At 39.6% G+C, this 13,317-nt stretch overlaps 1 protein-coding gene across 1 annotated transcript; it reads left to right on the top strand.

Annotated features, from left to right (window-relative positions):
• Window positions 1-1,926: 1,926 nt before the first annotated feature.
• Window positions 1,927-11,906, top strand: LOC123329533 (carbonic anhydrase 1-like). The gene is made up of 7 exons (XM_045162770.1): window positions 1,927-2,074; window positions 2,559-2,756; window positions 4,228-4,346; window positions 7,107-7,202; window positions 7,923-7,985; window positions 10,236-10,391; window positions 11,232-11,906. Exons 1-7 carry the CDS (start codon window positions 2,038-2,040, stop codon window positions 11,346-11,348), a joined length of 786 nt encoding a protein of 261 aa, XP_045018705.1. The 5' UTR covers window positions 1,927-2,037; the 3' UTR covers window positions 11,349-11,906.
• The last annotated feature ends 1,411 nt before the right edge of the window (window positions 11,907-13,317 follow it).

Below are 13,317 nucleotides of genomic sequence, written 5' to 3'. Positions count from 1 at the left end.
TTTCCACTTACTAAAGTGAGGAATGGAAACTCAGGTGTCTTCCCATTCTACGTCTGAGCCGGTGGGCTGTCAGCACCCAAAGGGGCAGAAAACGTGGCTCTGATAAGCCTGGCTAAGAGCTGTGACAGACCCACTTCCTTCAGAAAGCCCAGGGAGCTCACAGTATGCGAATATGGAAGCAGGTACGACTCCCAGGCATGGAAAGCGTTACTATGAAAGCGTCTTTTTTGAGGTTGCGTTTCCTCTGAGCGCATTTAGAGCCTTGGAAATGCAGACCTAGCCAAGATCTGACACACATTCATCACTCTTCTTTGCCTCCTTGACAAGTCCTGTGAATCTTCTCATCACTCAACAGCTGGCAAGTCTCACCTCAGTCCAGGCTTCAGCTGGACTTAAGAGGATCATGAGAGGAGACGGGAAACTGGGGATCAGCCGCCTCCTGGCTCCGCCAGTGGGGCCTTCAGCGGAGATGGAGGCAAAGAAAGCAACTAGATGTGGAGGCTGGAGTCTTGGCTTCTCCCTGGTTGTGGTGAACCCCTCAACTTCTCTCAGGTGCAAAATGATAACTCATTGTATAGGATTTTTATGTGTGGTGTGATGGTAAAATAATATGAAAGTGCCCTATAATCGCATAGCCGTGCCTCACTCTTTGGGACCCCATGGACTGTAGTCCATGAGGTTCCTCTGTCCGTGAAATTTTTCCAGGCAGAAGACTGGAGTCGGTAGCCGTTTCCTCCTCCACGGTATTTTCCTGACCCAGGGATTGAACCCTCATGACTCTTAATCTCCTGCATTAGCAGGTATGTTTGTTTGGGTTTTTTTCCTATAGATCGTATAGAACTATACTATAGAAAGGCTTCTATTTCATATTTGATGTGTAAAAAAATATTGCACTGTATGTAATTTCAGTCTTAATAAAATGTTCTCCATTTATGGTGGCTCTAGGGAAAAGGAAATGGCAACTCTCTCCAGTGTTCTTGCCTGGGGAATCCCGTGCACAGAAGAGCCTGGTGGGCTGCTGTCCATGGGGTTGCACAGAGTCGTACACGACTAAAGTGACTTAGCATGCATTCATGCATTGGGGAAGGAACTGGCAACCCACTACAGTGTTCTTGCCTGGAAGAATCCATACAGAGGCTCCTGGCGGGCTACAGTCTATAGGGTTGCAAAGACTCACACATGACTAAGCACACACAATGATCTGTTGAATGCATGACTGAGTGCACACAGCTCACAGCTGGCAGCCTGTGAGGCAACAGAGGGCGGGGAGTGGGCTACAGTCCAGAGGGTTGCAAAGAGTCGGACACGACCGTGCTCACACATAAAACAAATCTCCATTTGTAAATTCCAATACTGCTCAAAAACGAGGAACTTGACTCTCACCTTGTAGGTCTTCGAAATGTACTGTCATCAATAATATACTGAGTTGGCCAAAAAGTTTGCATTTTTCCTTATGATTTTACAATATACTACAAACTGCAAACCCAATGTATTACAAATGATGAGTGATTCTCTTATCTGATTTTAAATTAACATCATGATATTGGTTCTGCTCTGCCTGTAAATATGCAAATTATTCTCCTCACTCAATTCCTGTTGCTAGTATTGCTTAAGTGTCCAGCAAGGGTAAAAGCTGGGAATCTCAAATGCGCAGTCCTTTTTAACTGGAAATTCAAAGCATCATGTGTGATAACTCAGCCATATCTTCTACTAACATGAGAATAACAGGGCTTGGTTTTGCAGAAGCTAAGATTTTGATATTTCTCTTTAACAATATAAGAGAATAAAGCAATTGGAATTGACCTTACCTTTGTGAGCTTTTTTAAACAATACCTTTTTTTTTAACATGCATATACTTCCTGATAGATAAAGATGATGAAATAGTGGGCTGAGTGACTAACACACATGCACAAAGGCAGAGACTTTCTATAAAAACCCTGCGAACTGTGGTTTCAGTTGTCTATTGCACACTCAGTTACAGTCAGTTATTCCAGGTATTCTCTTTGTTTTCAGGAAAAGAAAACTAAGTAGAAGATCATGGCAAGTCCTGACTGGGGATATGATGGTGAAAACGGTAAGCATTCTTCTCCTCATGTAGATCAAATAACGGCTTCTTCCCTTTTCCAGGAAAAGAGATACTGAGCCCTTAAAATAACGGTAAAGTCATAGATTAATGGTTTGAAGTGCCTTTGACTTATACCAGCTTTGCATGCATTCTCAACAGTTGTCCTTAGGGCCCATGATTGTCTACAAAATGTATTCTGCCTCTGTTCTCCTCTCTCCCTCTCAGCCTCTCTCCCTCCCTATGTATAGAGAGGTCTATTGCGAACAGCAAAATATGTATAGTCTGATCCCATAGACTATGTGACTTCTGTTGGCAAAGACTATTTGCCAGTGTAGCATAGAAAAGGGGTGTTCTCAAACCTTGGATTTCCATTAAGCTAACCAGAATACCATTTGAGATACCTGAATAAATCCTAATCTAGTAAAATTATATCCCTAAAACTTGGACTCAAGCATTAGATCAGTTTTGATTGTAATCGTGTTTGTCCTGGTAGGTCCTGAACACTGGGGCAAGCTGTACCCCATCGCAAATGGAAATAACCAATCTCCTATCGACATTAAAACCAGTGAAACCAAGCATGATCCCTCTCTAAAACCCCTCAGTGTCTCCTACAATCCAGCCACAGCCAAAGAAATCGTCAACGTGGGACATTCCTTTCATGTAAACTTTGAGGACAGTGATAATAGATCAGGTGAGCCAAAAGATCCTTCTAATTTTTGTCTTTGACTTTACTGGGGAAATGTAAACAGTAGGGCTTTCAGAAACACGAACACCCATGTTCAGTGGGTGCACACGGGTAGCATTGATGCCATCTACTGAGGTGTCTTGAAGTTTTAAAATATTTCCAAGTGTTAAAGATGATTCTGGGGACTCCCAGCTCGGTCTTTTTTCATCCCTTCTCCTTCTCAGTGACTCTATTCCATCTCTTCTGGTTTCCAATATCTTTATGCTAACTTTACACCCTCTGAATAAACAGTACTTTTTCACAAAAGTCTATGAATCATCATGAATGTAAAAACTGAAAAAGCAAATATTTTCTAACTGAGATGAGGTTGGAGGAGTGCATTAGGGAAGAAATGCAGATGAAGAGTATATTTATTTTTTGTGGCCAGGAAAATGGCTCCATAACAATGAAGTGCTTCAGTTCAGTTGAGTTCACTCGCTCAGTCGTGTCCAACTCTTTGCAACCCCATGAATCATAGCATGCCAGGCCTCCCTGTCCATCACCAGCTCATGAAGTGCTTGGGTACCAGTACCAAAAAAAAACAAACAAAAAAACTGGTCTTGGGTGTATCTTGCATGGAATCATTCTGTGCATAAGTATTTTTGTCTAGCTTCCCCTCTCCCTATTAGATCATAGTAACTGAATTATCTTCATCTCCCAGAATCTAGCATACTTTCTTGCTCACAGGAAAATTCTCAAAACTGTTTACTGAATAATTTACTAAATGGCAATTTCATAAATCAGCTCTATTGTCAAAAGGCAAAGTTAGTCATAGCACTTTCCTACGAGGTTCTGAGCCTAAGTTTTAGACATCTTGGGGCTACGTCCTTTGTTAATATTGGATTAGGTCTGGTACTACCTGTGTTTTATTACTCATATGGTTGGATAGACTCTCTAAAGCAAAATGATCCTTCAGTGTTAGAATTTTAAAAGTGACTCTACCATCCTGCTGGAACTTTCTTTTGGTCCCTGGCTAGGAATTCTCAGTAACGCTGTCAGAATACCTTGTTGTATCTTGATCAGTTACAAGATATGTGCAGAGTGATTTGTTACTAAAAATAAATTGCTAGATATCTTAATGCATACTTTCCATTACTGTCTGTTGAAAGAATGAATGAACTTATAAACTAAAGCAGATTCAAGGAAAGACCTCTAATCCTAGAATTCACTCATCTTCCAATATGTTTTCCTGAAAACAGGAAAAGATAAAATTATAGCCCATGTGCTGAGAACCATGGAACTCACGCACTATCTGAAGGTGCTCCGCACATCTGAAGCCCATCATTTGGACATGGGGAAAAACCAACAAGATGGAAACTTCGGACTACTGTTTATTTTCATTTCTACTCGCCCCAATTTAATGTTAATTTGTAGTAAATGCAAAGACAAGCTGGAGCTCATGATTGTAACACTAATACCAGTTTCCTTTTTCTTCCAGTGCTGAAAGGGGGTCCTCTGTCTGAAAGCTACAGGCTGCGGCAGTTCCATTTTCACTGGGGCGTCACGGATGACTGTGGCTCTGAGCACTTAGTGGATGGAGCCAAATTTTCTGCAGAGGTAATGTAGCTTAGTAAGTGAGGGAGAGCTACACAGAGTCCTCCCAGAGGTAGCACCCTTATAACATGTGGATGTGTGTTAGTCACTCAGCCATGTCCAATGCGTTGTGACCCCATGGACTGCAGCCCGCCAGGCTCCTCTGTCCATGGGATTCTCCTGGCAAGACTACTGGAGTGGGTAGCCTATCCCTTCTCTAAGGGATCTTCCCCACCCAGGGATCAAACCAAGGTCTCTTGCATTGCAGGAGGATTCTTTACCTGTCTGAACCACCAGGGAAGCCCCCCTTATCACTTAAGACACAATTTCAATGGCCCAAAGGAATGAGCATTTTGGGGCCTGTGAAGAACTCCTAGGCTCATTTAAACTTAAACAGTGACACACTGCATTTGGCAATAGGGGAAATTTTTTCACGTGAGGGAGGCAGGAGAATTTGCAGTCAAACTCCTGAGCTTCAGAATCCGCTTTCATTTCAGAATGTCTCAGAAACTGCTGCCTGACATCAGGCTATCCTCAAGGGGAGTTGCTGCTGTCCTTTTAATGCTCTGAGCCCCAGGGGGAACACACCATCATTCTCTTCTCATTTAAAGGTTAGAGTGTGCACACACCCGCAGCAGAGGTGTAGCCAGGCCGAGGCACTCCATTAAGATTTGACTAAGAGGGCCAGTTTAACCTCAGGAGTCATCACAACGAGCAGCATACTCTAGACGAGGGTTTGGGGCTCCCTGGCAGCAGGCCACTACCCTCTGTCCTCTTGACTTGCCTCCACATGGAAGTCTGTGATTCAGTTCAAGACATTCTGCCTGTATATCCACAGTAAAATCAAGAAAATGTGCATCAAATTCTCAAAGAGGGTATAGAGACTGAAAACAAAAAACTTTTGTTCTTTGTATGCATGACTATTCAATAAGTTTGTACCAATACAGACTGGTTGGCTTTTTTGTTTTACTCTTGTACAATGAATCTGTAATACACATAATTTTGCAACAATCTTTTTTTTGTTTTTTCATTTACCAATGATCATGATCATTTTTCCAAGTCAGTAGGAATTCCTAAAGTCTGTACAGTATTTCCATGTATGCATATGGTAGAATTTATTAACTAACTACTATATAGGAACAATTGCAATGCCTTTCGCATTTCATTCTGCTGTTGTTTTTTGTTCTTTACCAAAAAAAATGGGTAATAAATACATTTGTACAAATATCTTACACACTGGTGAAAGCAATTGTATAGGGCATTTTTGTAAGAGGGATTGTTAGGTACAGAGTATGTGTAGCATTCATTTTGAGAGAAGACTTGGGAATAGTACACAACTAAAACTTACTTTATGTTACACTAGAAAGGCAGGCTAGGCACTTTCAATGGTGCAGAAATCTACTACATGTTTTGTTTTTTCCTATTTATTTTTCATAAAATTGAAAGTGGACTGAAATCAAATGGGCTGAAAGTCTAAATTAGTAATAGTATTACATCTGGGGGAGGATATTTGGCTGTATCTAAGAAATCCGGCAGTTGGTGATGGACAGGGAGGCCTGGCCCTGCGGTTCATGGGGTCGCACACAGTCGGACACGACTGAGCGACTGAACTGAACTGAACTGAAGAAATCTGAATCAATGAATCTCTTCTAATTTGAGAAAAGTGAAGTTAATCCAGGCTGGAGGTGACAGGCACTAGTCACTAAGTTCGACATATGAGAGAGGGTAGGGAGGGTGGGAAGTAGACCAGGAGAGGGGAGTGGTGGGGAGAAAGACAGAGCTGAGATAGAGAGGAGACGTGTGGGTGGCGGGGAGAAGACTGCTTTGGTTTAGAGTCATCCAAGCGACCCGGTGATCACTTGACATTAGGTGGTCAGAAAAACACTTTTTCAGGGGTAGCATTTGAGTTCAGCCATAATTCAAGTCAAAATCTTCCCATTTTGACTTGACTTCCCAGAGGACAGCCAGCAGTTATGCAAAGCCTTAAAGCTGTGGACTAAGTGCCAGGGTAACATCTATGCGCTGCACGGAAGGATGCATGCCAATCAGTGGAGAAGAGTAAGAATGAATAACGGCTGCAGTTTTCGGTTGAGCAGTCAGATGGAAGGTGATGCCTTTTCCTAAAGCGGGAAATTGAAATGGATCTGGAAAAGAGAAAGTCAAGAGTGCTAGTTTGGCCATGTTAAGTTTGAGGTGCATATCAGGCATCCACGTGGAGATATCAAGAAAGCATCAGGAAGACGTGCACACGCACTTGGTTGGATATACAGGGCTAGAGTTTCACAGAGAACGTAGGAAGGGGATGTTGGTTTGAAAGGTGTCTGGATCTGCTCAGGAGAACCTGCCCTTGGCCACCACTCCAGACATCTCAGGAGCCCCTTCTCACAAAGTTACCGGGTACCTCAAGTTAGAAAATTATTTCAGTTTTTGTGTCCAAACTAGTTAGCCAGAAATAGTTGATCTTCTCACACCAAACAGAGAGGTGTTTGGTTTTTTGTTTTGATTTAAGAAGTAATATTGAATAGTTATGATATTGTGGAAAAAACAAGTTCTACTTACTGGTTCCAGGATTTGCAACGTGCCCACTCCCTTCAACTCTATGTTCTTAAGAAAACCCTTCTTAAGAGTGCAAACATAGCCCTTCCCATGCCCTGGATAAAGGGTCACACAAGTTTTGTCTACCCAAGCCAAGATGTATCTGTATATATCAACATGTTAAGGTCTAACCTGCTTTTTCCCTTCACCGTGGTGTGAATAACTGCTCCATCCCGCTGTGTTTTTTAGCTTCATTTAGTTCACTGGAATTCTGCCAAGTACCCCAGCTTTGCTGATGCTGCCTCGAAGGCTGATGGTTTGGCCATGATTGGCGTTTTGGTGAAGGTGAGTCATAGAGCGTCTCGGAGCTCTGCTAAAATTATTCCTTACCAATCAGACCGCAAACTAGGGTGAAATAGAGCAGCGGGACGTTTGCGTCTCTCTTTTTTGAAGTGTGCCCGTCTCCTAGCGACTGCACAGGTGAGCAAGCAGGTCTCTGGTATATGTTTGTTCCGCTGGACTTTCCCCTCTTGAAGAGAGAAATACATTTCAGGCAGAGAGGAAATGGGAAGGTGTTGATGGGGGCACTAATTTTTTTATTTTTCAGCTCACCTTTCACTTTTCTTCTAAACTTTGTACATCACAGAGGCAGGAGTTTATCAATTTAATTTTCATCAGAAAAAAATATGAAGAGGACTTTTTTCCCATAAAGAAAGTTGAACTGATATTTAATATGGAAGATTCAAATCTTCTGTAGGAGAGTCCCTGAAAAGTCCTATAGGGAAGTTACTATTAAATTCAGGCTATTTGGGTGACTAACTTTTGGAATTATAGTAATTCTAGTGAATCTTTATTGAACGCTTGTAACATACCATTCATTTTACTGATTAGAATTAATAGAACAGACCAAAGAGGTTTGCTTTTGTATTTTAGTTGTGCTAAATTCCTGTATTTTGACTTGCATATCTTTTCTTCAATTACTGGTTTTAATTTTTTAAAAATTAACTAAATAGGATTTTACTTGGTAACAATTTTTATCTCACACTTTATTTTTTTAATCTCCAGGTGGGTCAGGCCAACCCAAACCTTCAGAAAGTACTTGATGCCCTAAAAGCAGTTAAAAATAAGGTAAATCAACTCATTAAGTTAGTTTAAATCAGAGAACAAGAATCTACAGAACCTCAGAAATCATTTAATTGAATATTTGATGTGAGGAGTAGGAAGTCCTGAGCACAACCATCAATCTGAAAATCAAGGTGCTGCTTACACGTTCCTGGTTTCTGAGGTCTCTGAGCAGTGATTTATTTGGGTTTCATTTTTCATAGTTACCGCTTATCTATTTCAGCAAGATGAAGCCTGTAGAAGAATAGTTTTCATAGCCTTTTCATATATCATAACTGTGATGCCCACTGTCAGCTTAGAAAAAGATGGGTTGTTCTGATATATTTAACCTTAGCTTCACCGTTTTGATAATAAAGAGTTAAATCATTGTCAGAGATTTGCCATTGTCATTCACAGTTTGTAGAACTATCATACCTTTATATAAAATAAATCTAGTTCATGTTGAGTCCAAAAAAGTTATACTTTTATAAAGTGAGAATGTTTAAAGGTAAATAAGCACTCAATTCAAGAATGTAAAAGATGATAAGTGAAAAGAAAGTAGAAGGAAATGATTAATTAAAATGAAGTAAAACATTAATAAAATAAGAAAGAAAATGAACAAATACAGGTAAAATTTTATTAATAAAGTGAAAAACTAATTCTTTGGGGAAAAAACAACCAAAAAAGACACTTTTGGCACGTTTAATGATGGGGGGAAAATAGAAATACAACAAATTATTACAAATCGGGAAATGGGTCATAACTTAAGACGCATTAGAAGGTTTTAAAAGAGAGAAGTTTGTACAGTGGGCCCTAGAGCAGCATGGGTTTGAACGGCACAGGTCCAGTAACCTGCGGACTATTTTTTGGATAAATGCTTGCTCTAGCGCCACACAATGGTCCCTTAAATGCACCTGCTGAGGCACAACCACGATTATGAGGGACGACCATAAACTTATGTGCGGATTTCTAACTGCTCAAGAGGCCAGCACCCCAATCCCTACATTGCTCAAGGGTCAGCGGTACCCCACTACCTGAGCAAAAAACCTAATTTAATGAATTAATTTAATTTAATTTAATGAAATTAATTTAATTTAATGATACCTAATACACAAACTGGGTAAGAACACCACAAAAAGGATATCATAGGCCAATCTTACTTAGCAGTGTAGCTAAAAGAAATATTAAAATAGATTACAAAAAATCATATTCAACAGTATGTTAAAAGAGCCATGCTTTCAAACTAGTAGAATTTACCCAAAGCATGCAAAGATGATTCAGTATTAAACTATCTCCCAATATAATCCATTACATTAGCAAATTTCACTTGTTAGATGCTTGAAAAATGTTTGATTAAAATTCAATATCCATTCCTGAAGAGTAAAAGAGAGAAAGAAAAATATTCCTCTAAAATTTAAACTGAACTTAAGAAAGAATATCAAATAGAAATTTGAAACAAGCATCAAACTTAGTAGTGAAATATTTGAAGCCTTTTCATTTCAATCAAGAATAAGACCAGGGTATCAATTGTGACCACCACAGATGAACATTCCAATGATTGTCCATTCAATGTAGTTAAAGGAAACAAATGAGTACATACTAGGATAAATATTAGAAAAACAGAGACAAAGCTGTCATCAAGTATTGAGGATATGATCATTGACATCCACCTGGAAAACTACAAAATCAACATAATTAATTCACAAGTTCTAATAAAGTCGACTACATAAAATATTAACATATGAATATCATTTTATTTGTATATACCAACATGACCAATCAGTAAAGAAATAAGAATAAAGAATATAGATGATAAACAAATGTTTAACCTTTGCTTACACTTAGCCAAATGAAGAAGGAAGATAGATCAGTCACAATTCTATTGTAGCTTATTTTCAGTCATCTGTTACTTTTACTGTTTATATCTACAAACATGTTGTTGTTTAGTCACTAAGTGGTATCCGATTCTTTGTGACCCCATGGATTGTAGCTCACCAGGCTCCTCCATCCATGGGATTCTTCAGCAAAAATACTGGAGTGGGTTGCCATGTCCCTCTCCAGGGGATCTTCCCCACCCAGGGATCAAACCTGTGTCTCCTGCATTAATGGGCAGCTGAGCCACCACAAACATACCACTTATGCAATACTATATAGTAGAAACATTGATTAAATTCTTTGCTAAGACCTATCTACCAAATAATATGTATGTCATATATGCAATGATGTAAATATTTTACATCAGGGCATAATGATACATCACTTATCTTTTTCTTTCAGAACAAGAAAGCTCCATTCACAAATTTCGACCCCTCTGTCCTCCTGCCTCCATCCCTGGATTACTGGGCCTACTCTGGTTCACTGACTCACCCTCCTCTTCACGAGAGTGTCACCTGGATCATCTTTAAAGAGACCATCAGTGCGAGCTCGGAACAGGTAGTGTCAGAGGGGCATGCGCGGGAATTGGAAGTACAAAGCAGGAATATCAGTTCAATTCATACTGAGAGCAATTATTACTGCCATTCGATTTTGGAGAGTTCCCTTTGCCTTTCAACTGAAAAAGATTTATTAGTGACATCAGGTCTACTTAATAGTCAAAAAGTAGAGTGTATTTATAAGCACTTTTTTTCCTCTATGTAGAAATTCAGAATTCCTGCTCTTCTTTTCACCTTAATAAGGAAAAATCCAACCTCTTCAGGGAACTGTGACTCTCCAGTGGCATACCTTGATCATTGACATTGGTTTTCCGTTCTTTTTTAAAGCTTAAGCTCTTCAATATTCAGTAAAATATCTCATTAATCATTGTTCATAATTTTGATAAAAACTGCCGTTGATTGAGCAGCTCTTTTCATCAGGTGCCTTACATACATTCTGTCAGTCAAGTCTCACAGCAAACTTGCAGTGTGACCTGTTGGTATAAGAGCTACATGCCAAATGCCTTCTAAGAACCTTATCTGTGTTGAGCCATTTAGCCTTCACCAAAACACAATGAAATAGTACCATATGGAAACTGAGGCGCCAAGCAGGGAAGTCTCTTACCCAAGTGTGAGAAAGCTGGAATGCTAATCCAGTCAGTCATCGATAATTTAAGCCAAATGCTTGGTGCAAAGACATGTGGAAGAACTGTTGGCTTCCTCCCTTTCCATCAGTGAAACCATTGCAGTCTTCAACCTGATTTTCTAAATAACATTGCATCAATCATATTAGGGAAAAAAAAAGTGTTCTGTGTGACATCAATAGCTTTTGCTTCTCTAAACATGTTATCCTTCCCCCAAGCTGGCGCAGTTCCGCTGTCTGCTAGCAAGTGCTGAAGGCGATGGAGAACTCTGCATCAAGCAGAACCACCGACCACCCCAGCCTCTGAAGGGCAGGACAGTGAAAGCCTCATTCTGATGGGCCCAGGAGGAAGCTCATCGTCCTTCAAGAAGCACAGCTCTGCTTCTGACATAATCCAACAAAACAAGCTTTAAAAACACATTTATTTCAATATTAGCAAGACAGCCTGCTTGCGAATTTACTCTGCAGAACGCAAAATCTTTTTCTTCTTTCTGTTGAACTCAAACAGTAATCTGGAAGTTCACTAAACTTGTGCTTAAATTCAAATCTATTGCATTGACTTCCTTATCATTGCAATTAAGGCATACTTGATTTCTTAATGACTTTTATCCCTTCCCATTTTATTCCATTTAATTGGACCAAAAATCATTTTATCCCTTTCTTCTTGTCTATTACATACTATACTTTTAAATGGCATTGGGTTTCTACTCCGTTTACATTCAAGAATCTTAAATGCTTTCATTTGCAACATTATTCTGATGCAATATCAGGTCTATTACTCAAATATAATGCCCTAAGAGCAGCTTGAGATGAAATGTTAAGAATTCATTCGCTTACTCTTGAAGACAAATATGCAGCTAAGATGACAACTGGATTTTATATTATGATAAAATAAATGGCCCAACATTGCTACCGTTTGTGTGCTCTATTATAAACACGATGTATCTCATATAAGAACTGACACTTCTGGTTATTCCTCCATCCATTAGCAAGGCCAATGGGGCTGTTCCATCATTATAACTAGTTAGCCTACATGAAGAATCTGTACGTCAAATTTGGCAGAAAAATCACCTGTGACTTATTTTTACAAATAATGAAGGAATCACTTGACTTAGAATCATATAGAAACATCACATACTCTTTTCGTCTGGTGTGTACTTAACCTGAAGTCAGCTCTTTCTGAAGCCATAGCTACACTCAGAATTCTACAAATCTCATGTCCAGCGTTTAGTTTTGTGATATACTTACTTTCTCTTCTCTGAGAAATCATAATGACGATCAAAACCCACATCCATTCCCATGTTCTAGTCTTGTCTAATGTCACAGAATCAGTCAAAACTTCTCATGTAATCATGGTTAAAAAGACAGACAAACCAGATTCTTTATTGCTCTGAGGGCAATAAAGATCCTAGGAGACATCTTTGTACCTCAAAATCCTAGGAGACATCTTTGGATATTTTATTTGGGCCCAGAATTTAAGTGAATCTTTATTAAAAATGGAAGGGCCAAGGAACACTTCATTTATCTCAGCCCGCATAAGCATTCTAAAGAATTAAATACTTTCTTTGCAAACCTACTCTGACTGTGTGTTTTAATATATATTTGCCAGATATTGAGAAGGCCTGAAACAGGCTTGATAAAATTTTCATCTTAAGTTATCAAAGGTCAACATGAGGGCCAAAGAAAGAGGAGTATGATTTTAAGAAATACCTTTGCAAAGAGGCTCAGGACCTATAACGTTTGGAAGTATTTTCTGAAAATAAATTGAACAATTTAAAAATAAATCTCATGGCAAGGAAAAGAAAAGGACCTGACTTGATGATCCATATTTTTTTTTAAGAAAGTTAAAAATGGATTCCAGGATTTAAATACGTCTGTAAGTCTTAGTATGGAAAGGGCAAAGAAATGACAGAAGATATATGATGGTCATCAAACCTTATCCCTTAGCTAAATGCCAGTTGGAAAGCGTGGTTCCCGGTTACTTGCTTCTGCCAGAATTTCACATATTTGGCAGAGCTCGTGAGGTGCATTATGGGAGCTGTCCCTGTTTCTCTGAAGTAGCCGATAAAAGCAGCTGCTGAGAGGAGGCATGTGGACAAGACATCGGATCACCTAAGCATGCAGCTTGAATGTTTCTTTGACTCACGTTCCTGTTTTGTGCCCTCTCCCTTTGTTGCCAACTTAGGTGGAGGATTTGAACGTCCTGCAAGGATTCTCTTTTTCTTCCCCGATGTTTGGCCGCTGACTTTCTTTATGCCAAATCTGCTGGGCTTCTAACCATCCAGAATAACACTGCCAGCTGATG

The sequence above is a fragment of the Bubalus bubalis genome, chromosome 15 (genome assembly GCF_019923935.1).
Source record: "Bubalus bubalis isolate 160015118507 breed Murrah chromosome 15, NDDB_SH_1, whole genome shotgun sequence".
In the NCBI taxonomy this organism is placed as follows: domain Eukaryota; kingdom Metazoa; phylum Chordata; class Mammalia; order Artiodactyla; family Bovidae; genus Bubalus; species Bubalus bubalis.
The sequence above is the reverse complement of the archived record's forward strand: the minus strand, read 5'-3'. Positions and strand labels throughout refer to the sequence as shown.

Coding starts and splice junctions, on each gene's coding strand:
- LOC123329533 (XM_045162770.1), top strand. CDS start 2,038: ATGGCAAGTCCTGACTGGGGATATGATGGTGAAAACG. Junction 2,757..4,227: donor GGACAGTGATAATAGATCAG/GTGAGCCAAAAG, acceptor TTTTTCTTCCAG/TGCTGAAAGGGGGTCCTCTG. Junction 7,203..7,922: donor TGATTGGCGTTTTGGTGAAG/GTGAGTCATAGA, acceptor TTTAATCTCCAG/GTGGGTCAGGCCAACCCAAA.